Source organism: Kryptolebias marmoratus, linkage group LG18 (assembly GCF_001649575.2).
Source record: "Kryptolebias marmoratus isolate JLee-2015 linkage group LG18, ASM164957v2, whole genome shotgun sequence".
In the NCBI taxonomy this organism is placed as follows: Eukaryota; Metazoa; Chordata; class Actinopteri; order Cyprinodontiformes; family Rivulidae; genus Kryptolebias; species Kryptolebias marmoratus.
In genome coordinates, this window is record NC_051447.1 from 6,850,589 (window position 1) to 6,875,209 (window position 24,621).

At 38.7% G+C, this 24,621-nt stretch overlaps 1 protein-coding gene across 5 annotated transcripts in view; it reads left to right on the top strand.

Annotated features, from left to right (window-relative positions):
• sfmbt2 (Scm like with four mbt domains 2) overlaps window positions 1–20,676 on the top strand; it is a 58,058-nt gene extending 37,382 nt beyond the window's left edge. For all 5 annotated transcript variants that reach the window (XM_017411706.3, XM_017411707.3, XM_037981226.1 and 2 more), the window contains 14 exons: window positions 707–804; window positions 1,926–2,027; window positions 5,322–5,552; window positions 6,326–6,452; window positions 6,563–6,676; window positions 7,042–7,084; window positions 8,975–9,042; window positions 13,221–13,360; window positions 13,779–13,888; window positions 16,649–16,824; window positions 16,949–17,118; window positions 19,069–19,347; window positions 19,596–19,718; window positions 19,873–20,676. In XM_017411706.3, the coding sequence (XP_017267195.1) occupies window positions 707–804; window positions 1,926–2,027; window positions 5,322–5,552; window positions 6,326–6,452; window positions 6,563–6,676; window positions 7,042–7,084; window positions 8,975–9,042; window positions 13,221–13,360; window positions 13,779–13,888; window positions 16,649–16,824; window positions 16,949–17,118; window positions 19,069–19,347; window positions 19,596–19,718; window positions 19,873–20,013 (1,922 nt within the window). In that variant the 3' untranslated portion in view covers window positions 20,014–20,676. The remainder of the gene's footprint in view (window positions 1–706; window positions 805–1,925; window positions 2,028–5,321; window positions 5,553–6,325; window positions 6,453–6,562; window positions 6,677–7,041; window positions 7,085–8,974; window positions 9,043–13,220; window positions 13,361–13,778; window positions 13,889–16,648; window positions 16,825–16,948; window positions 17,119–19,068; window positions 19,348–19,595; window positions 19,719–19,872) is intronic.
• The last annotated feature ends 3,945 nt before the right edge of the window (window positions 20,677–24,621 follow it).

Below are 24,621 nucleotides of genomic sequence, written 5' to 3' on the forward strand. Positions count from 1 at the left end.
TTTCAATAATCAGCCAACAATAGAAAAAATGTATTAAAACTGTATAAAATCATATTCCTATGTCAAAATGAGAGCAAAAATGGAGATAAACGAATCAGACTTTAAAAAACTCAAGATGTGCCTGCATGTAGTTTGAACAGAAACTCCAAAATAGGAGATAAAATATAATTTTAAATTGAATTCTAATACAAAACCACAAATTTAAGTGTTAACTGTTTAGTGTTTAACGACATATACTGTAGTCTTCCTTTTTAAAAACATCACAAGATTGGAAATTTAAAGGGATATTCTGCTTACTAAAACAACTCAGATTTCCAATTTTACAGAATTGGAATTTTTTTTTTTTCCCTCATCACTTTTGAATCATATAGTAGTCCTTTAAATCTGTATAACATTAAAATACAACATTGGGTTACAAGACAGACAGTGGTATGTGTGTGTAAATACAGACTGTGTCCAAAAAAACCCAAACAAAAACAGAATATTTCTTTTAAAATCAAAAATAAAGGTGTTTTTTATAATAAAATGATTGCGCTTGGTGTTATAATTGAAGCATTTACCAATAAAAATAAACTTAGTCATTCTGAGTGTTAAAAAGAAGAACTTTTGTTCATATCATTGACCTTATTTGTCATATTAAAAAAAAAACCTTTTATTTGACTATAAAAAAGGGAACTTTTGATGCCACCGTGTTGTCTTTGCTCAGACCTCAGGTCTCTGAAGAGCGCCGCCGACTGGCAGCAAGCTCTGGAGGACGCTCAACTCGACGGGCAGAAGAATCCGCTGCCGCTCGAGGTTTTCAAGGTGAGCTTTTAGGTGTCTGTAAAACACACCTAAAAAATCTGCGCTGCTTCCACATTTTCCCCCACGTTCAGCTGACCTGCTGTGCTGCAGCCTTTTAAAAGAATTTAAAAGTAAAACGGAGCACTTCCATTAAAATTATGCAGAAAAAAAACAAACAAACAAAGCAGGAGTCAGAATAAATTTTGATTAGCAACACATTTACAAGGATGACTTTGCTGGCTTGCTTGCACATTTCATTTTGTTTTGTTTTTTAAAATATCATTCTCTTAAGCAATTTTTTTCTTATGTAAGAATCCCGCTGTCCAATGTTTAACTTGAACGCATCACAACAAGGAACTAATCTGCTCTTTACCTCATTTTCTTCAGCTTTATTTTGGTTTCAGTTTGCTCACAAAGCCAGTGATTTCAGCGCTTGCATGAGCTCCTCGTGTACAAACAGAAAACTGGATAATGTGGTTTCACAGTGCTCTGCACAATTTGAAGGAGGCGAATGTAAAACAAATGAAATACGAGCGTCACAGACAAGTGGAAAACCCCCAATAAGGACGGAAGAGAATACACGAGCACTACAAGGAGGCGGGAATTGAACCTCCTCGACAAAGTTGAAGGAAAATAGGGGAGTTTTCGTAAACATTCGGATGATTTTCAGAAACATCCTTGCACAGTTCAAAACAGTATTATTCGCAAAACAGGAGAAGCTTCTTTTATTTTTTTAATTTAGAGAAGGACAACAAAGAAACGTTCATTAGATGCAAATTTTGTGACATGAAGCTAAAACTCTTTGTTCTACAGGAAGGTAAACATTTTACGTTTCCAGTCAGTTTGGCAGGAAAGAACCAGAGAGTTGTGATGAAAAGCAGCAACCAGGCAAAACAAACAGATTACTGAAATTTAAGTTGAAAATGTGTTCCAACATGAACACAGTTCTGTCACAAACATGGGAAACTCACAGTTTATCCCATCAAGAAAAGACAAAAAGAACATTAGGTTTGACCTAGGAGCCATCACATTAACACGTGGCCACCAAAGCAGGTTTTGCACGACCTATATGAGTCTTGCATGTGTGCGAGTCATTAAAAGTGGAGCACATTTGTCTGAAAATCTTGACTTTATTGTGTCAGGACCACGTAGACCTGCCCAAGCACTCCTTTAAGACGAACATGAAGCTGGAGATGGTTTCTCCGTGGGAGCAGCTCCAGATCTGCCCCGTTTCTGTCACCAAGGTAAGCTGCCCTGAAAAAGATTATCTACAGTAAACATAAAGTTTCAGGCCGCCTCCTCCCTCCCTCCAGCGGGTTTCAGCTGCCGTTTATACTGCGGCAACAAGATTTTTAAGGTGTTTTTTCAAGCGAGGTGACCTTGTTCCCGACATGTTTAAATTCCAGAGAATGGAATTCGGCAGAAAAGTCTCAAGGAAGTTCTGTTGGTATTTTATCTCATGTTTGTCCCTCTAAAGCTCACATACATCTGTTAAAATACCAGGCTTTTGTGACGTAAAAGAACGAAACCACGATGAATCATTTCAAATCTCTCCCCCCCCCCCTTTACCGTGACATTTGTCCTGTACAATTCATCTGAAAACAAAACAAAAGAATCTGTTGCAGGGGATAAATCTAAAAGAAAAATGTACAATAAGCTGGTTGCATAAGTGAGCACACCTTGAATCTAATAAATTGCTGAAGCACATTCTGATTTAATTACAGCATTCAGTCTTTTTTTTAATTGGACTCTTAGCAGCCACACCTTGAATTGGTTATATTTGTCTACAAAAGTGCTTCAAAATCTGTCATATTGTGGTGGCAGCTGTTGTGCTCAGCCCTCTTCACGTCATTTCCTATCAGACTTTGCTCTAAACTCTGGCTAAGACATTCCAAAACTTGAATTTTCCCTCACATGAAGACATTTTTTTGTTCAACTAAATGTTTATTGTGGTCGTTGTCATTTTGAAAAGTAAATTTCCTCTTCATCTCCTGCCTTCTAGCAGACACATGCTCGTGTTCTCACTAAAACCAGGAAGATAGAGCACATAACACCAGTTTTATAGTCCCTACACTGGCTCCCTGTAGCTCAAAGAATAGACTTTAAAATACTGTTGTTAGTTTATAAATCACTGAACGGTTTAGCACCACAATACATTAAAGATCTGTTATCACTGTACCAACCGTCTAGACCCCTCAGATCTTCTGGTTCTGGACTGCTCTGCATCCCCAGAACCAGAACCAAACGAGGAGAAGCAGGATTCAGTTTCTATGCCCCACAAATTTGGAACAAACTTCCATAAAACTGTAAAACAGCTGAAACACTGGGTGCCTTTAAATCTCAACTTAAAACCCACCTGTTTAGAGTTGCTTATGGCTAAATTAGGGTTAGAGTGCGGGTTTTTGATGTCTTCGATGTTTTTCTCTTTCTTACTGTTTATTCAATGTCACATGCTGTTTTTATTTTGTTTTTTAATTATGTAAAGCACCTTGAAACTCTTCATCGTCCCAGTCATCTTGACTAAAACCCCAGTTCCAGCTGCAGAAAAGCCACCCCACGGCATGATGCTGCCACCACCGTGTTTCACTGTGGAGAAGGTGTTCATTTGGTGATTCAGTCTTCTTCCTGCACTAAACATATTTTATGGACTTGTGGCCGAAAAAGTAAAATTGGTTCATCAAACCGTAACACGTTTCCCACATGCTTTTGGGAGACTTGATCTGTTTCTAGTATTTATTTATTTATTTGTTAGGTTTTTTGTTGTTGTTTTAAGAAAAGGCTTCCCTCTCCCAAAGCTCAGTTATGTGGAGAACCCAGGCGATTGTTGTCAAATGTAGAACACAAACTGTACTTGTCAGACATTCCTGCAGCTCCTTTGGCGTTTCCGTAGGACTCTACAGCCTCCCTGACCAGTTTTCTGTCTCGCCTTTTCATCAGTTTTAGAGGGGTGTCCAGTTCTCGGTAATATCAGTGCTGTTCTATATTTTCTCCACTTCCTGATGATTATCTTTACTGTGTTCTGTAAGTTATCTAACGCTGAGGTTTTTTTCTTCTTCTTCTTCTAATTTTCTCGTGACTGATACCTTGTAACAGAAAGATTCTTTTGATGATTTGTGAAGTTTTTTGTGAACCTTGGGATGCGTCAAATTTAACGACAGAATAATCCTGCGCGGAAAGCCGAACATTATTTCAGTTTGATTAACGTCACTTTAAGTGACGGCAGCTGTGCTCCCAAAAAGAAAGAAGGCTGTAATTAAATCAAAAGGTGCTTCGTACAACTGTTTGTTTAAGGGTGTGCACGCTTACGTAACCCGCCTTTTCAGTCCTTTTGTTTTTTACATTTTTCCCTCCAACAGATTTTTCTTTTCAGTTGAATTGTACAGAAGTTACCGTAAAAGATGATGACATCAATAAAACCTGGCATTTTAGCAAGGCTGTTTTTTTTATACACATCCACTAAACAAAAAACCTGTTTTACAAAAATGCTCTTACTTAGCACCAACCAAAGGCTTTTCATATGGGAAACTAAAACTAAAAATATTCACATCTCTAAAGATGGCCCTGTCCACACTACTACTACTACTACTCCAGATATTATTAAAAATGTATCTTTTCTGCTGCGTTTGCGCCTCTCATTCAGATTCAAACAATGTTTCTGGTTCGAAAGAAAATGTAGTGGAGTGTAGTAAGTATTTTCGAAAACAGAGATTTTAAAAAATCACTTTTGGTGGTATTTGTGGACTTGAAACAATAATGTAGCAGCTTACTTTCCACACACCTATTATTACTTTGTATATTGCACGTGCACAGGAAACCACAGCAACAATGGTGCCTTTAAACTCAAATGAATGGCATTAGTTTTTTGGGGGGGTTTTTTGCAATGTAAGGAATGAATTTTAATGAACCTCTAAAAGAAGTTAAAATAATTTCAATTCTTTTATTTTAGATGCATTCTGTTTGAGAAACTGGTTTAAATGAGGTTCCTTGTGTCATAATTTTTAGTTTTAAGTTACAAATGTGAACCAAAAATACTGATTTATGACCTCTTATAAACACAACAATGTCCTTTTTAAATGTAAATGTATTTAGCTGATGTTAATTAACCAGTAGTTACAAAAAATAATGTTTGTTTCAATACCATACTAATGCATTAGGATTAATTATTTAGTAATTAATATTTAGTAGAATTTTTATATATTAAAAAATCATATAAATGGATATATGATGCAGATTGAGTAATTTGTACGATATGAATATCTTCATATATTTATTATATTTCTGTCATAAATATTTAATATTTTAGTGACAATATTTAGTGTTTAACTAATTGTAAAGCGATAATTTATTGTGAAGTTATTGAAACACAGATAACAAAAACAAAAAATGGTTCCCATATTTCATGATGCTCCTCCACTGTGTTTTACTTAGCATTTCTTGTCTCCAGTCAAACTAAACCGTCTTAACAATATAAAACTAATGTGACCATCTGTAATACATTAGAATAACTTTCATTTTTGTTTGTTTCGTTTCCTCTTCAGGTCTACAGTGACAGCTACTTCCAGGTGACGCTGGATGACCTGTCGGCTGACGCCAAGCCTCGCTCCGTGGTGTGCCACGCCAACTCGCCCGGCATCCTGCCGGCCCAGTGGTGTCTGAAGAACATGGTGGTTCTGGAGAGGCCTCTGGGCTACGAGGGCCAGGACTTCGACTGGGCCGACTACCTGAAGCAGAGCGGGACTGAAGCAGCTCCCGATGCCTGCTTTCCCGATGTAAGAAAAGCTCCTGTGAAGTCGAGCAGTTGAGCTTTTTGTGTGTGTGTGTGTGTATTCATTGGGGTTAACTTTGTCTCAAAGTTGCTTTTAGGATTTTAGATTTTCTTTAAAAGGAATATATAAAGCAGTAATTATCAGCCGGATGCTCCTTATCATATTAGGTCTGCAAGAGCATCCTGTTTGGCCTGTGATATGTATGTGCACTGCAGCAGCATGGACAAAAACCTAATTAAATAGACTAAAATGCATCTTTATTAATCCCCAGATGGAAATGACTGGAACTATAATATAACCCCGTGCAACTGGATGATACAATGATCACATTTCTGCCTGATTGTTTTCTTATTTATATTATTTTCAGTGTTCAGTTTGTAATATTGTACATTTTCTAAGTAAAACAAAAATGAGTAGAAAAAACTTGGAGGACTTTGAGAACATGAGCAACTCTGAAAGCTCAAGTATTTTCTTTCTCATGTCTAAATGACAAAAAAAACCTCAACAAACAACCAAAAAAACCATTAACTCAGTAGTTTTTTTAAATATCAGAATATTGTTGGGTTTTTTTATGCTGACAGTGCACTACTATGACAAATTATTTCCTGAATTTACTGTGCAGTAAGCCTGTTACTTTTGGAGGCCAACAGGAGGAAGGTGCAGTTTGTGTTGTAACTTGAGCTCGACTCTTGGTCTTCATCTTGGGTTAGATCCCTACCATGAATGTAAGACGAACCCTCTCTTTTACACATGTGTGTATGTGTGTTTGCCTGCAGACATGGCAGAACCGAGGCTTTGCCAAAGACATGTGGCTGGAGGCGGTGAACCCTCAGAGGCCGGCGGAGGTGTGTGTGGCTCAGATTACGCAGGTTAGAGGACGCCTGCTGTGGCTCCGACTGGAAGGTACATACATTTGTCCGTGTGCTTGTGTGTGTGTGTGTGGATGAAATATCAGTTTGCTCCTGTTGGACTGACAGGTTCTCCTTTTCCCTCTGCTGTCTACCTGTCTCCAGATGTGGCGAAGTCCCTGTCAGAGTGTATCGTGGATGTGGAATCCATGGACATCTTTCCTGTTGGCTGGTGTGAGGCCAACGCTTACCCTTTAACCACTCCGCTCAAACCTGTCTGTATGTATACAAAACACACACACACACACACAAGTGCACAAAATGTAACTTTATTAGGGCTGCGTGGCCCAGTGAGTAGGGTGGTTGTTCTCCAATCGAAGGGTTGGGGTTCCATCCCCGGCCCCTGCAGTGTGACAAAGTGTCCTTGGGCAAGACACTAAACTTATCTCTGCCCACCCTTATACTTATCTATGTATGAATGAGAATATTTTAAAAATGTTGTATATAGTGTGTAAAAGTGTATAAATAATGCACTGCAGGAGTGTGAATGAGAAACTCTGTGAAGTGCTTTGCAGAATCTGGAGAGGTTAGAAGTTGTGGACCACTAAACATTTATACAAAATCTTTTTATTTTCTCTCTTCAGGCCAGAAGCAGAAGAAGATAGCCGTTGTCCAGCCAGAAAAACAGTAAGAAAAACAAACTGAAACCTGGTAATGTTTTCTGGATAAGTGCATGAGATAATGAACAAAAATTCAGAATCCAACATCCTTTTCTTAAGTCTTTATTTCATTAAATATATAACAAAACAAAACAAAAACTTGGGGTCCAGGTTATTGTAGTAATTTGTGTGAATCATGTCTCACATCCAGCTTGTTTTTTTTTTTCCTCAATTTATTTTAGTTTATTTTGCAAAAAAGCTCCTATTATGAGAGTATGTTTGTTGGAAAACAGGTTATTTTATTTTAGAATTTGAAAAAAAAAGTCATGCCATCACCTGGTTCAGAGAATGGTCTGAAAATAAGTGAAAAAGCAGCAAAAATTTAAAAAAAAAATTTTTTAACCCACCAAAAACCTTAGTAGTTTTGCTTCAGATCACTTGAATATTATGAGAAAATTAGGCTCATTTAAAATTAATCTTAAAGATACAAAGCTCCTAAACAACCTAACAAAATACCAGGTTTTATTTATATGTTTCGAAGCTCTTACAAAGAATCAAAAGTAAGGTTTTAAGAGGACACATTTAAAACAGAGTTTCCTTTCCTTTTCTTTTTAAATCGCTGAAATAAGTAGGTCATAATTGGGGTTATTTGCAGAATAATTATTTGCAGGAAAATATTTAGCAAATTACAAAGTGGTTTGAATCATATCTGTGTGAACTTCCTGCTTTTAATATTCAAGAGACTGACTTGTGGCAGTAATAATTAATTTACCTTAATTCATTATTCATCACAGAATAAATGAAAATTCAAAATGGTTTTTTAAAATCTTTGCTTTTAATAAAAAAAATAATATATTCGCATCATCTTCTTGGACCTAAAAATGTTATTTAGTGTATAATCAAAACTTTAAACTTATGATGGGAATCCTAAAATGTAATTAAAACATTTCTTTTTCATTTTATAGTAATTAGAGAAAAATATATAAGGATGCTGTTAAAAAAAGATGTTAAACACTTGATCTTGAGCTAAAAGACACTCTGGCTGACTCTTTCTGTATTTTCCAACATTTAATTGACTAAATGGTTTGCTAGCCGAAAGAGGAAATGGTTCTCCTCTTTCAGATGAACTAATCGTAAAAATATTTACCGGTTGCAGGATCATAAAAGTGAAACCAAACTGTTGCTCATGCATCAGGACAGTGTGTCAGTAAGTGTGATTAAGCTCTTTTAAGAGGAAATTCGTTCAAAGTGCTGTCTGCATTGTCTCTCCTTCCATTCAACAATGAAAAAAAACTGCTCCTTTATTGAATTATTTTAGGTGAGAATAAGAGTTAAATAGAAATTGACGCAAAAAATGTGTCTGTTCATGTATTGTATAACAGGCCTAACCACAGCTGGGATCTTTCGTTTCTGTTTGTCCTGGAATGTCGTTTTCATTCCTGCCTTCCTTTGTTTTCTGCCCTTTTACCTGCGAGCCAAAAAAAAAATTCACCCTCGAGGCTTTTCTCCTTCCCCTCCCCCCCCTTTCCCTCTCTGTCACTCAGAGCTATTAATTGAAACAGCGTCTTTTTAGAGCAGAAATTGCTTTCCCCGAGGCACTGATTGATTTCGTTGACAAATGACGCCCTGTGCCGTTCGCTGGCGAGCGCTGCCCCGGGGAGCACGAGGGCGGGAATGGCGGTCAGGGAGAAGGGAGAAATATGAGGTCCTCAGCACCACTTTTTCAGCTTTTTCATCTCACCGCTAATTTCTTTCTAACCCGCCCGCTTCTAAATCCAACCGAAACTGCGGTAGCTGCTGAGCAGACCGATTGACTGCCCGAGCCAACATTTGGTTTCTCTATTGTTTCTCGTTTGATTAGATCAGTCGGATAATTTTATTGATTATTCTGACGGGACTGATGGCGTTTTTCCTGTAGGTTGGCTCCGTCCCAGCCGACTGAGACGACTCCTGTGAACCACTGCCAGCCGGTCGCCATGGATCCAGGTAATCAAATGCCCAGTAATTAATGGTAACGAGCTGCCGTACGAGGAAAACCCCACTCTTCAAACACTCCTTTACTCAGACATCACGAGTTTGTGATGATCAGTAATTAGAGTTTTTAGTTCCTCACTAAGGGAAGCCACAAAGCATTGCAGAATACCCTTAATAAATTACCATTTGTTCATTGCTTATTAAGTGTTTCTTTGGTCCTTCTGTTTCCTAAACTCATACTTATGTAAGTACTAAATGCTGACAGGTTTTAGGCAAAGCCTTCTGCAGAACTTGCTAAATTGGAAAACCTTGGCAGTTTAATATTTCATTTAGCTCACTGATAACAAATGTACAAGAAGCAGACATTTCTCTGGTTAATCAGCTCTGTCCATCCATTCATCCTGCTAGCTAACTTGCTATCTTGCTAGCTGCAGGTAGAACCTTCATTATGTGTGACAGAGCGTGACGGGTTCATGCACTTCTGCGCCGAGCTCCTGTGGATCAGTGCCTGTGCTGTTGTTACAAATAGTAGTTACCCCCACAGCTGAAAGTTTGTTGTTGTGTTTATTGCACCCGGCTTGATTTGCAAAACGGAGTGAGAATGACAAAACCTCCAGCCGACTGTACTTAAAAAAGTGGACCACTAATAACAGAAAAAGCCTTCTTTTTTTATATGTTACACAGAACACAGCAGTTGTGCGGTAATTTCTAAAATAGTTCACCATATCTGTAAAATGCCTTTAAAAAGTTCAAGACAGGATTTCTCACTTCAGTTAGTGATTTTAACTTTTTAATCTTTATGTTCTGTCGAACTGGCGGCAATTATGTCTTGCTCGTGTTTATTACCCTGCAAGAAGTCATGAGGCAGTGGCAGTGGGAGAAAGTAAATCTGTTAATTAGTTACAAGCTTTGAATGATATCTGTTGGCAGTTAATCATAAAGTTGGCAGCATTCTTTGTTTTGCAGTTTGACACTTTGGGTGACAGATAAAAAAAGCCTTTTCTTTCATTTGAACTTCCAAATAGGCCTAAAAGTGGGTAAAATGAACCACTGTTGTCTTTTTTCCCCCTTTTATTACCTAATGCTGATTCTGCTGTGTTATTATACTTCTATTTAAAATAAAACATAAGACGGAGGAAAAAAGCCTGAAGTGTAGAAAGCATAATCTGGGGAAAAAAAAGTGCCACATGTATTTAAACATTAGAGAGATGTAGGCTAAAGTTTAGCTAAACCTAACCTTGACGGGTGAGCAGAGGAAGATTAGATTCAACCAAAATCCCACTTCCTCCTCTCACCTCACCGTGAGCTCAGTGTTCAGTTTCAGTCTGCAGACGACATGCATGTTCCAACAACGAGGGCAGAGCAGGGCTGTGTGTTGTTTCCAGGAGACCCTTGTCCTCTTTTCCACACTCCTCGTCACCCACTTGTTCATGCATATTCATCTCTTTACCTAATTACTATTCTCCCCTGGCAGTGAAGTTCCAGGTGCCGATGGCGGCCGAGGGGCTGCAGGAAGAGGGCGGAGGGCGAACCCCCCAGTTGAGACTGGGGGGGTGGGGACAAGATGCCCTCGTGGTCCGGTTTGACTTAAACAATCAGTCAAGTAACAGCAAGGCATGAGAAAAGCTGCGAAGTCCTGCGCAGGCACGAAATAATTTTCTGAAACTGGAGCAGTCTTCTCACAGTGGTTTGTTCTGAAGTCGTCTTACTGATTTTGAGTGGGCTGGAAAAGAGTCACAGTTAAGATTAATTGGAGGGTTATTTCCACAAACTGCTAACGCTGCCAGGAAAGCTGATTAAACCACAGCTGAGCAGTTCTGATGAAACTTTACGTTTAAGCAGTGGCACGGCATTAATCAAGCAGCAGTTATGCAGAAAGTACACAATCAACACTCGAGGAGGATGTTCTCATTTGTTTTATTTGATTCTATGGAGGAAAGAAAACAAATGACAAAAGTCACACATATTTTAAATAAATATTTTGCACTCTAGCTTTGCAAAATTTACCAGGAAAAATTTAATGTTTTTTTTTTTGTTGTTGTTGCATATATACATTTTGTCACTCGACAAAATGTTACCGTTTTCTCAATTCGTATGACTTTATTTTTGTGTTTTTATGAGGTAAAGCACTTTGAACTGCCTTGTTGCTGAAATGTGCCATACAAATAAACTAGACTTGACTAGAGGAAAAAAAATGATTAAACTATTTAGTGGCAAATTCCCGCATAAAAAATGATTTGCATACAAAATGCAAATAATTTAACTGTTTTTTTTTAAAAAAGAGAGAGAGAGAGCCGTGGCACCTGTTTGGTTGACGGAAAACAACCCCCCACCCTTCTTCTCCCATCACAAGAGCTGTGAGTTCAGACAAAAAAAAACTACCAAAAAGCTTCTTAAGGAAGGTCAATAAATAAACTTATTTATAATCCGTTTCAGGATTGCAGTTATAGCCTGCACTAATTTGCTTTGTCCTTCCCCCAAATGAGAATAAAAAGAGAATCCAACTTCTACTAACGTCAAATATTATACTAAACAAAGTAAATGAATTAACTGCAACAATGTCATAAAAGGAGGATGAGAGGTGGCTTTTATTCGTGGCAACAAAGGGGATCTCTTTTTTAAAACAAATTAGCTTTAATTAAGTTTAAAGTGATGCCAGTTTTGACTCAAAAGAAGCAAAGAGTTTCAAAACTTCTTGTGATCTAGAATAATTCATATCCAAGATCTCAATATTCTGACTATAGATCATCTTTAGAGGCTTATAGGTTTTGGATGCTGCATGCGATCCGTAGGTTAAATGCCTAAAACTGTTGTTAGTGCGAAATGGTTATTATCCCGGTTAGTCTGAGTGTATGTTAGTTTGCTCATCACATTATCAACCTTCCCAGTTTGAGTCAGGTCTAAAATTTCAATCGGGAAGCTCATTAGAGAAAACACAGAAGCATCAAACAGACAACTGAAAGCAGAAAGCCTTCGAGCTAGTCGACGCACTTCAGAAGATTCAAGAAGCAAACGGGTAAATAGATAAAAGTTTGCGGTAATAACCGAAGCGTAAGATGTTGGAACTTCAGTTTAAAGATGACTGTGAAGAAAATCTCTTGTCCACACATGAAGTGAGTGTCAGGTAAGAGACCAGGGGAGACGGCAGGCGTTACCTCATCAGTATAATGGAGTATTACCTTCTTCCTCCTTCAGTTATCTTGTTCAGGACTTGTTTTGTGTGTATAAACAAGCCCTCGGAGTGTAGATGCAATTATTTGAATCAAAATTAAAATTGTTGTCACAAAGTGTGAATGAATGAAAGCACTGTCTTTGTATTCTTCACGTATATATTTGTCTTAAAATGTGAAATATACATGTCTCCTGCTGGTCCTATTGTGTTAGACTGATTTAAGGATTTATTTATGGATCTTGCGTTGAGTTCAGTTATTGGGACAGCAGAGTCCAAAACCAGACAATAAAGTCTTGTACTGCTTTGGATTCTATCTAATGGTCATTCTTTTAGATTCTTCTGAAATGCTTTTTAAAGATTTTACTTATTAAAGTTGTTTTGTTTGTAAATTCTGATTATTCTTCCCTGGGGACGAGCAGCTTTTTCTGTAGGACGGATTAAAGTGTGGAATTCTCCACCTGCAGATTTGAAACTGGTTTCTGATTAAATTGATCATTTTAGATCCAGACTGAAGCAGATTCTTAAAGATGACCAGTTTAGTCGTGTGATTTTGGTTTAACTTTGTTTTTATGCACCATCTTAATAAATGCAATGTCTTTTTTTATTCTGCTTTGGTCTGTATTCTAATTTTTTTTTTTACTTTTATGAAGCTAAATGCCCATCAAGAGGCGAGCATTGCAAATTAGCCCAGGCTATAAATGTTATCGTGTGTGATATTTCTTAACACTCGATATAAACAAACAATAAATGAAATGTTATTGATTGAGTCCATGTTCCACACTGAGATCCCTGAGAATTTATAACACAAACCAGCTGAGTGAAGTGCAGAATGTGTATTTGTCACGTGCTTTTCCAAAAACAAAATGATAAACTTTAATACTCGATGTGGCACATGTGTGTTAGTAAAGAGAATAAAAAAGCTAAACTATGAGTCCTTTTTTTTGTTATCTTTTGTAACATTTCTGCACTTTTAAAAATGGGATCGACCAAGTTTTTTTGTTTTGTCTTTTTCTCCCAGGCTCAGCGAACGGACGATACTGCTGCTCCAAGATTTTTGTCAACCACCGCTGCTTCTCGGGCCCCTACCTCAACAAGGGACGGATCGCTGAGCTGCCACAGGCTGTCGGACCCGGCAAATGCACGCTGGTCCTCAAAGAGGTGGGCTGAGCGGGAACAGGGGGGGGGGACACACACATCAGAGCAGGTTTAATCAAAGAGTTACACACTTTCGACAGAGATGGGAAGAGGGAGGAGGTGAACGATGAAGGGCGAGACAGAGATGTCTTGTTAACCACCTGCAGTTTCTCAGCAGTGCCTTTATTTTAATGTGAGCAGCTGTCAGTCAAATGTGTTTACACGCATGCACCTTCACTGCTGCTCAGCAAAACAGACGCTTAATTTCTCCAGAGACCATTTCTGTGCACACTCACAGACTCACACACAGTCCACAGTTCCATGTTTGTGTTTCTGCCTTTTGTTTTGTTTGGATCCCCCTCCGTCGTTTGATTCCTCTGACCTAAAACAGGAGTCTTTATTGCTAATATTTGTGTCGCTTTTGTTCTGCTTCTGCCTCCAGCTGTTGAGCATGCTGATCAATGCTGCCTACAAGCCTGGGCGAGTCCTGAAGGAGCTGCAGGAGCTGGAGGATCAGAGCTGGGACTGCCAAGAGGAGACCCTCAAAGCCAAGTTAGAGAGCGCGCACACCACCGCACCGGAGCACACTCTGTCCCCGTGTCACACGCTCCCGCTCCTGTTGCTGATCGGTTTTAATGTTAAAATCACAAGCTGCCACTCCAGGATTTCACGCTTAAATCGTAATAAATCATTCGGCAGCACATCTCTCCCAGCAGCAGGCCCCACAAGTCCATCTCGCCGCAGTTTTCCCACGTTTTGATATGTTGCCGCAGTGGTTTGTGTAACGTCTGCATTTTTATTCACTGCTGGCTGCGCGCAGTTAAATTATTCCACAGCTCCGAGCTGCACGCTGAATGTTTTCTCATCAGAAAACTGGCCTCTTTTTTCTTTTTTTTTTCTGTCTAAAACGAGAAAAAGAAGCGGGCAGTCAGAAGTGAGTCACCTGCAGTGGCCTGCAGAGCACACTGATCACATTCATGCAGGGGTGTTTTGACAACGACCCAAAGGAGTTACTTTTAATTTTCTGGGGCATCTACTGCCCAGAGAGCCAATTTACTCCTGACTGTGACGAGTCCAAGGCTGCTGAACAACATGCAGCTCAGTTCATCAACCTGGCAATAAAAAATAGACCCTTTTATTCAATAAAAGTTTTCATTATTTAATAGCTCTGCAGGTTTCTCTTCATTTTCTACACATAGAAAACACCTGAACGTGTCAGAATGAAACTTCCACTAATTAGTCATAGTCATCATCGTTGGAGAATAATTTTAAAAGTAATCAAATGGAAGTTGTTGCATGTTTTGTTGTTTAAAAATTCAATAATAGCAAACCCGTGCAGCATATTTGCACCTACGTTTCTGTTCAGTTTAACTGTTTTTGTTTTGTTTTTTTTGCGCTCATGGTTGGGTTGAATATACAGGAACTTAAGGGTTTTTAGTTTTTAAATACTTTCATCATACAAATCCTTTAAAACTAAATCAGCGATTTGACTTACAGTATTTCTTTGTTGCTGAAGATGTTTCTTGCTCTGTTTACGTGGGTTAAATTTGGGCTCAGATCTTCTAGTTTTGGATGACTAATTGATGCATATAATGAGGTTTTTGTTTGTTTTGTTGTTGTTTTTTTCATTTGTTCACTCTTTAATATCTTTTATTTTCTCACATTTGCAGCAAAAATTATTATTCCTGAAAACGGCTCAAAACAATTCATATTCACGCAAAATTAAACTTTAGAGTATATTTGCATTTGATCTAAAAGTGTATTCTAGCTGGAATAACATAAATAATGTAAAGCAAAACGGCAGTGTTGTTCATTTAAAATAAAAAAGATGATTTTTAATGTAGTTATTACCTTAGAAAGTGTCTCAAAAATGAATTGCTTCTTCTGGAAATAATCAATTTCACAGCCATCTAAGTAGGATTACATCAACCAATCTGATTTTTCTCTCACCAGGTGATTTTTGTCTTTTTGAGGTGTTTAAATCTTTCCGGATATTTTTGATTGGATTCAGGTCGGGAGTCCAAAATGACTCGTTTCTTGCCGACTCAGTCCTTGTTGGAATGTCCGGAAAATCAACAGGGCCAAGATTTTCTGCTGACTGCTTGATCTTTTTCTGCATTATCTTGAGTCTTTCTCAAGGCTTATTTGAGATCCAAGGATCAGCTCCAAGGTTATAATGACAAATATGAGCTTTTCTTGGACCAAAGACTAAAAGTGAGCATTCCATCAGACCCAACACAAGGTTTTTCCTTCATCGACCTCAGCCAGGAGGGATCACTTTACCATTTTGTGAAAGAAAGAAGACGAATCAAACGCTAGAACCCAAAAGTCACGAAGCTTTAAAGCTTTTAATTTTTTAGTCACTGGCAAGTTTCTCAAACTAAATACAAGAAGAGAAGACGACTACGGTAAAATCTAAAGAGAGAAAACGTCAGGTTATCTGCAGAAAATATTGGCTTTTAGATAGAATCAGACCCTCCAAGGAGATGCTCACAGTAAAACATTTTATTAATAAAGAAAATAAAAGCCAAAGATGAAATCCTTCCAAACTGAAGATTAAATATATGTGAAATATATCTGCTAATTAAAAATAATCAGTAAAACACAATTTGTTATGTTCCCTGTAGTATTACAACCAGACAAAAAGACCTACTGAGGCAATTTTAATAGTTAATCAAACTTTAGGAAAAATCTGTATAACTTGAAGCTAAACTTTAGTGTTAATTTACATATGTAAAAATTGTCAATCTACTGGCATGTTTGGTTTTTATTTTTTACATTTTAAATTTACTTATGTTGCTTATTTTATTCAGCATGTTACTGCAGATTGCCTCAGCTGTTTAAAACGTTTTCTTTGAAAAGCAAAGATGGCTCATCAGTTCTTTTTTTTAACCTGAGAATCAGCCAAAAACCTAAAAATATTTGATTTAGTGTCATTTATAAATGAAAGAAAGTGAAATTACACTTTGACAAAAAAAGCAATAATGTTATTTGTTCCTTTTGGATAATTTTTTTTGTCAAATGGCTGCTTCCTTTCTCTAACAAAGTTTGAAAAGCTGAAAAAAAATACAAAAATAAGTAGATAAGTATTTTTGCCTCTCTTAGAAATCAGAAAAAGTTTTATTTTATATGTCAATAAAAAGCTGAGCTTAACAGGGTGTTTATTTCTTTTTTTATTAACCAGAAGGTTTGAATTCAGACCAGCTCTGCTAAAATTATTGCACTTTCAATCATTCAGTCTGCGTGCGTTAATGAATTTTAAATAATCTGTTGTGTTTTCTCTAATCCCTCCTGTCCTTTCCTTCTCTGCAGATACAAAGGGAAAACCTACCGCTCCACCATCAGGATCGTCCGTCTCGCAGATCAGATCCCAGACTTTTGCCGAAAGGTGTGCGTGAAGCTGCAGTGCTGCTTGAACCTCTTCAGCCCCGTCCTCGTTACCGACAAGTGCCCGGAGAACTGCTCCGTCCAGACGAAAACCAAATACAGTGAGTTACCGTAATTATCCTGCGCCACAGCTATGAGGACGACTCCAACATGCAGCGCGGTGTATAATTTCTCTTCCACGAGTGGCCGAGTTGAGCTTTTTGGGTGCATTGTTTGCGTCCACAGCTTATTACTACGGGAAGAAGAGGAAGCTGTCCAAACCGACGGGCGGCGAGGAGGCGGTCGACGGAGACCTGGCCAAGCCGACGCGCCGCAGGAAGAAGAGGAAGGCTATCTTTGTGCAGAAGAAAAGACGCTCGTCGGCCGTCGACTACGCTCCCGCAGGCTCTCCGCAGGTTAGACGACACGCCTCTGACAACAGGTGTCCTGCTGCTCGGCCTGACCCGGGGAGTAAGGAGTCAAACCTGAGCGTGGGGACAAATTCAACCAAAAACCGATAAAGATGGAAAAATTGTAGCTCCGTTTTGACAGCTTGAGTTTTCTGCAGAATTGGTAGATAAAAGCTGCAGACCAGATGGATTTACCTAAAAATAGCTTCACATCTTGCTGACTGGCTGCAGTGTGTTTACTGCACACACTTTGTTCCTTTACTCTGGCAAATGTTCTTTTTTTTTTTTTTGTTATTGTCACTTTTTTATTATAAATAAGATTTAGTCTTTTTTTCTACATATCTCTACTCAGTTTGGTGCATTTCATCTTTTTTTGAGGCAGTGACAATCAGACTCATGCAACCAAAATCAGATCAAGTATTTCAAGTATTTCAAATCATATTATTTATTTGCATCTTCTGAATTCATTCCAGTTTAATATATTCTAATTCAGCCCAAATGTAATCTAAATGACGACAGCCAGCTGTAGTAAATTACCTCTTATGATGAAATGTTTGTTGCCCACCTCTCTGCAAGTCTCCAGTTTGTCAGAGGATGTGCTAGGGAGGAGTCTCAGCTCGTATCACTCCAGGTTTTAGCTCAATATCTGAAAAACTGTTTCAGTTATAGCCATTTTAAGGTCTAGTAGCTGTAGCAGCCATCTTGTATTAGGTTTACTCCAAAAGGTAATCGGTTGCAGACGTACATCCAATGATCACTTTCTGAACATCTCATTAAAATCCATCCAGCGGTTCAAGAGATGTTTTGCCAACAGACAAACAGGCGCTTACATAATCTCTTTGGGAAACAACCAGATCATAAAAACATTTCATTTCTGTCTCTGACACCTTCAAAACTTTGCTGAAAAACCGACTTACGAACATTTTATGAGCTCCTTTTTTTTCCAGACATTTTCCAGGTTGTTGACAACAGTCTGTTTTCTGTTCCTTTTTTTTCTCTCTCTGCTAAATATTTTTTAACTCTACCAAGAAATTGAAAAAGGTGTAAAAAAAAAATGTCAGCAGATGCAGATAAAATGTTGGCACTTTTTGCTTTCTAACAAACTGTTACTGGAACTGGGGCGGCAGAAATGAGTTCAAACATCGTCAGCCTTAAAATGAAACTCGTCTCGCTTTTCTCTTCATTGATTTCTATTTGAACTTTTCCGTAAAGAGTTCATTTTTATTAATTAAACGTATTCATGGGAACATTTCTATAAAAGATCTATTTTGGGTTCTTTTTATTATTTTTTTTCTGCCACACAAACTTCAAATTAAGACTTGACAAGCCGCCCGGCAAGTTGTTTTAAACTGATCCACACATGTTACCGTTTTAAGAAACAAATTTATTCATCAGTTGACAGAAATTGTCATTTTTTTATTAATAAATCTTGACACGTCTGCATTAAGATTATTTAGCAGTACATCATATATTGCTGCTGACTTATTTTTTGGTTTGTTTAGTTTAATATTTCCCTTGGTGTGCATTTGTGCTGTTTAAAGACATATTGCAGGCCTAATATTTAATTAAACACTAATATGTCAGTTTATTACTATTTTGTTCATTAGGCAGATCAAATCCCTAAAATATGACTGAAACAAGAAAAAAAACTGACATTTGGGGAATTATTCAAACTTGTGTATTTTATTTTATGTAAATCAAGTAAAATAAGCTAAAAACCAACCCTTTAGTTGCTCTAATTTGTGTTATTAAACCCTGTTTTATAAACTCAGACTTTTTAACACTTGTGTACATATACCTTCATTCTTCAAGATCAAGTTCAAATGGAATAAATTTGAACTCAAACTCTGATGTTAATGACATGTTTAGGGTTTTAATAACAGAGCAGAGTGAGCAGAGTCGGAGGTAGGTGGCGTTTGACTGAGACATCGAGCTGAAACCTCGTCCTTCCTTCAGGACAGCTACGAGGGCGAGGACGACGACGGCCTGGGGCTGCAGTCGGGCAGCGAAGGCACCAGCTCGGAGCCTCGCGACGATCACACGGACGCCTCGTCAGCGGAGGTGAGCTGCAGCAGCCGTCCTCGCAGAGCCGCGACGCTCCGCAGGGCCTTCAGCGCGGGTAGCTTCATGGGCAGCCAGGAGGCTCCGGGGGGCCGCAGGCGGTCCACCCGGTCTCTGTCCGCCTACAACCAGAACAACAACAAGTACCAGCCGCCGAAAGGACAAGTGGTGAAGGTGAGGCTCCTCCCAGTATTGCTTGTTTACAAAACTGATACAAACAAATTATTACAATGAAAAACGAGAAATGGCAGCTTTGGTTATGTATTGATATGTCAAATAAACCCACAACAGTATGTCTGTATCCTAAAGGTCAGTTTCCTCATGAGCACAACCTGACTCAAGGAAATAACTTACTGATGAAGAAAAAACAACCAAATGATTCTCATTCTACAATAAACACGTCTTAATAAATGTGTGTTCAGGTTGAGGAAGACAACGGTCAGCTGGTTTTGGACAGAAATCCTCTGGAGTGGAGCGTCGACGAAGTCGTCCAGTTTATCAACTCGACTGATTGTGCGTCACTGGCTAACATCTTCAAAGAACAGGTAACTCCACCGCTTTCCATCATAAAACGCGTCCTCTAAGCCAGTGGCCCCAAAAGTTGGGGTCGGGACACGTGAAGGGGTGCTGAGATGAGCTGCAGAGATCAAATCGACTTGAATCTGCAGAACGGTTTCAGTAAACATGTTGTTGTTGCAGGACATTGACGGCCAGGCCCTGCTGCTGCTGACTCTGCCCACGGTCCAGGAGTGTATGGACCTGAAGCTCGGACCCGCCATCAAACTGTGTCACCACGTCGAGCGCGTTAAGGTTGCCTTTTACAAACAGTACGCCAACTGAGCCGAGACGCAGTGAGAGAACCGCCAAACTCCCACGCAGTCTGGACTAAAGTTGTCATCATGCACAACTTGGAGGGGGGGTGGATGGAGCGGCTACCGCCTCATGGAAATATTTTATTGTGTGTTTTGTATTTTCCGATTCCAAGTACTCTTCTTTTTTTTTTATCTGTTGTTTTTTAAAGAGAAGCACAAACAGGGTGAACACAAGAAGAAATTTCCCGACAAGCTTTTGAAGGAAACATTTCTGGGAAACTTTCTGTCTGAAGATCTTTATGCAGAACCCAAAACATAAAAACAAACATTAACTCCCTGCTGCCCGCTTCAGCAAGCCGAACACAAAGAGCTGCCGCGTGAGCTTTGCTGAACTGTGAAGAAGTTATTTTGAGAAAAAACCGGTTTTGATTTAATTTAATTTGCCATAGGGGGACGGCATCGTTAAAATAACCAAAAGGACTTTTATCTGTGTGTGTAATTGGTTCTTAAAAAGTATAATCAATGAGTATTTATCAAACTAACAAGTAATATATTTGCAATATTTATTGCTATCCTTATTTTTAGAGACAAATCTGTCAATTTAAAAGTAGAGGTAAAAAAAAAACAAGTCTGTCATGATGTCAGCATTAAGTCCTTTTTCCATTGAAACAAAAACCAAATGTATGATTTCGACTTCGGTTTGTGGGTTGAAAATAAGGCAGCACGTGTAAAAGAATAACACCCTTTCCTCTTTGTTACAGTCAGAGAAAAAAAACAATCCAAGCTATTGTGTCCATCTATGCAATTGTAGTGCAGATATTTTTGATAAGAAATTAAATTTCTATGGATTTTTATCTGTTTTTTGCTTGTTTTTCCTCTTCAGCGAGTCATATTTTCTCGTAAGCTGTTTTTTAGCAACAAGGTGCAAGACCTACTTTGAAAAATGGACCTGCAGGAAGATTCATTTGGTCTCTCTGTGCAACAGTTCATTGACGAGGCAGAACTTAATGCAGTCCGACTGGAAGAATCTTGCAGCATTATCGAGGAGCTGCAGAGGAGAAAGCTGGAAAATTCATGAGCAAACTGCTGCTCCTGAAGCTGCTGTAGCACCCACAGGTTGGTCTCTATAGGCAGGATTTTTTTACATCGAAATGTGGGGAAATCTGTCCTTTTTCACAAAATGCAAGTCTCCAAACAAAAAAACTTACATTTTTGAAAGAAACCCCTTAAATGATGTTTCAGCAGTGGTCTAAAAGCTTTAAATATTTGAAGTTGACGGTCATGGGAACTAAAGGGTTAACAGATTCTTCCTCATTCAGGGTGACATAGGAAGTCACTGTGATTTACAGAAAAAAAAAAAAACTTGCAAAGCACAAAGCTAAAGCTTAAAGAGGAACCTCCTGCTCCAAAGTACCGCTCAGTGAGAGACTATTAGGCAATTAATTCAGCTTTGGTTGATTTTATTTTATTAATAGCCAGATGGTTTAACTGTAAATAAATTATGCAATGTTAAAAACTGTTTATTCTAAGAAATGAGCTAACACTAAATGCTCTGTGTTAATGAAGTTAAAGGTGGAAAAAAAATGTTTGAAATGTGTTTAAATGTGTTCACGCCCTCTGCTTTGAAGCCCCAACCAAGCATTACCTTCAGTAGCCACATAATTAGGGAAACAAGGTCCACCTGTGGGCAATCCAACCTGTTCTGACTCAGAGCCAACGGCACCTTGAAGCAGTGAGATCTACCGCCAAGCAAGAGTCGTCACGAAGACCGAGGAGCTCTCCACACAAGAACGGAGACGAATCGTGGAAAGGTGCAGATCAACGTTGGTTTATAAAACAATATCCCTAAACCTGAGCATCCCACAGAGCTCCATTAAATACAGCTTTAAGAAATGGAAAGATTATACAACCCACAGCAAACCTGCCGAGAGACGGCTGCCCACCAAAACTCCCTGACCGAGCAGGGAGGGCATAAATCAGCTCTTCTGCACAGCTGGGAGGATAGGAGCACAAGAAGCTGCAGAGAGCTGAGCTTCCTGGAAGAGTGGCAGGAAAAAAAATTCATTCAAAGGGGAAAAGAAATAATACAGCAAACCTTTTTGGCATTTTGGAGACTCCCCCGCCCCAAACACGTGGAAGGGGAGGTGCTGTGGTCAGATGAGCTCAAACCCGAACACCATGTTGGTTTAACGCCTCCCATCCTGCTGAGAACAGCATCCTCACAGTGAAGCACGGCGGTGGCGGTGTCATGCCGCGCTGACGTTTTTCCATCAGCAGGAAGCCGGCGGACCAATCAGAGTGGAAGAAAAGATGGAGAGAGTTCTTGAGGGGGAACTTATTCCAAATATTTTGAATCGAGGTTCACTCCATGGGCGCCGGTCAGAGAGCTGGGGGGCGTCTGGTGAAGCCTGTTGTTCTGGTCTTCTGATTATTTTAATTAACTGGAAACTGGTTTCTGTTGCTCCCCTCCTCCTACATATCAAACCGAAAGCTGAATGGAATAAACTTTGCCCCCCTTCGCTGTAACCCAGTGAACGCCCTGACCTCAATCCGACGGAGATTTGAGTTAAAGATGCAAAAGAAACCCAACCAGGAGGAGCTGGAGCAGTTTCACCATTTTTGTCCCGTTTTCTTGTTTGTTTCTCAGTTAAACCATTTGGCATCTTCAAAGCAGTTTCCGTTTAGAAGAAAAATCATTTGAATTCCAGTTTATGAGGCAACAAACGAGGGGTGAATATTTTCTTCAATTCATCGTTATTTCGTTTAGGAAGTTGGATTTACAATCAGTGAAACAACTGCATTTTAAATATCCTGTTTAGGTCAAATGTGCATTTTTTTAATGAATACATTGCTTAGAAATTGTTCTTAAAGTGTTTAATGTGACAACTTGTCAGTAAGTTCTGATATAAACAAGCTGACCAGAGTGTTGGCACAATAAGTCTTTAATGAGGTGAAAATGATCGCTAAGAGCTTTATTTATGAAACAGCATTTGAGACAATGTGGCCATTAGTTGTTCGTGGAGGCAAAATGACAGCAGGTGTAGTGATGATGGCTGTTTTATGTAGCAGGTAATGTGTTAGTCATGCATGCCGCACGTGAGTGTTTTCTGTTTATCTGTTTTCGGTGTAACGTCATGAAATCAGATGTTCTGATGGGCCTCTCCATCCCTCCGCTGCAGCTGAGATCATTTAGTAGCTTTCTCTCTCTCTCTTGCACTCTGAGCTTTTTCTGACACTTTCTATTGAGTCATTCTGAAAAAGCTGCTGCCTTTTTTCTGTTGCCTGGCAACCTCATATCAAACGTCCGCTTTGCATGATTTCCCCGCTGTTGTGTGTGAATACAAACGAAGTCCTGACAGCCGAGGAGTAAACAGACATTTGAGTTAAAGTGGAGCTCTGAGCGACAGTCCTCAGCTGATGTGGTTTTAATAGTTTCTGTTAATGATGCACCGTTCAGCAGACATGACTGGAGATCAAAAATGTTTGTTTGCCGAAGGACTGATGAAAGCCTTGTCTGAACGGTCTTTTAATGAAATGCTTCAAAAGTTACCAGAATGTCACGTTTGGGTTTTAATTTATAACGAAGCGCTGAGGCTCCAAGCAAAACAGAAAGAGAGAAAAAGGTTTTAAAAAAGTGCAGTAGCTTTTTAGAAAACAAATCAACAGAAAGACTAACGAAACTAAAACTAATTCAGGAGAAAATGGTTTTGAAAAAAAAAAAAAACAATTTAAAAGTAAAACGTTACAGCAAAGCAAAACATTTAAATATAAAAAGTAACAAAAACACAAAAAGAAGCACAGAAACCATAGAGGTATATAAATTGCAACAAAAAAAAACAGCAAAACAAGTTGGAAAGACGTGATGTTCAAGGGAACAAAAACAACAAAACAGCAACAGAAACAATATTTAAACTAAAAAAAACAAGAGGAAAGTCACTTTAGAAAAGATGTTGCCATTAGAAAAAAAAAGCCTTCACCTATTAGGACAGTAAACAAGACCAAAAGATGCAACAAAACAGGAAACAGAAGTGAAAGCAGAAAAATAAAATAACAAAAAGCTCAACAAAACAAGTCAGAGCAAAATAACAAAAAAACGTACAAGATTGTTTAAATCAAAACAACGCAAACAAAAAAAACTCTACAACAGAACAGGCCAGATAATACTTCAGAAAATGGCAAAAATAAAAATAAAGACAATGTAAGAAAAAAAACACACAATAAAACACAAAAACAATCAGGATAAGAAGGTCAAATTTTTGACATCTAAAAAAATATATTTGTCTAAATGTTTGAGACTTACAACATATCAAATAGGTGTGAAAGTGCACTAAAACACCTGCCTGGTAATTTTAACAGCACAATTTATAAAATCCTAATTTCTCTGTAAATCCTGAAATAGTTGATCTTGATGTTGACAAAAACTCGATCCCCAGTGAAGTCTTGTTGTGCGGTCTGCTGAGGATGTTGTTTCAGTTGAGTGGAAACTGCATCATTTCCCCGCCTACAGAACAAACCTACAGCTGAAAGGAACAAACCCACCACCGCCTCCCACCCTCCACCTTCACTGCGGGGCCAATTAGACAAAACATGAGACATCCCAACGTGAGCTGGGACAAACTCTTCTTTGACAGGACAG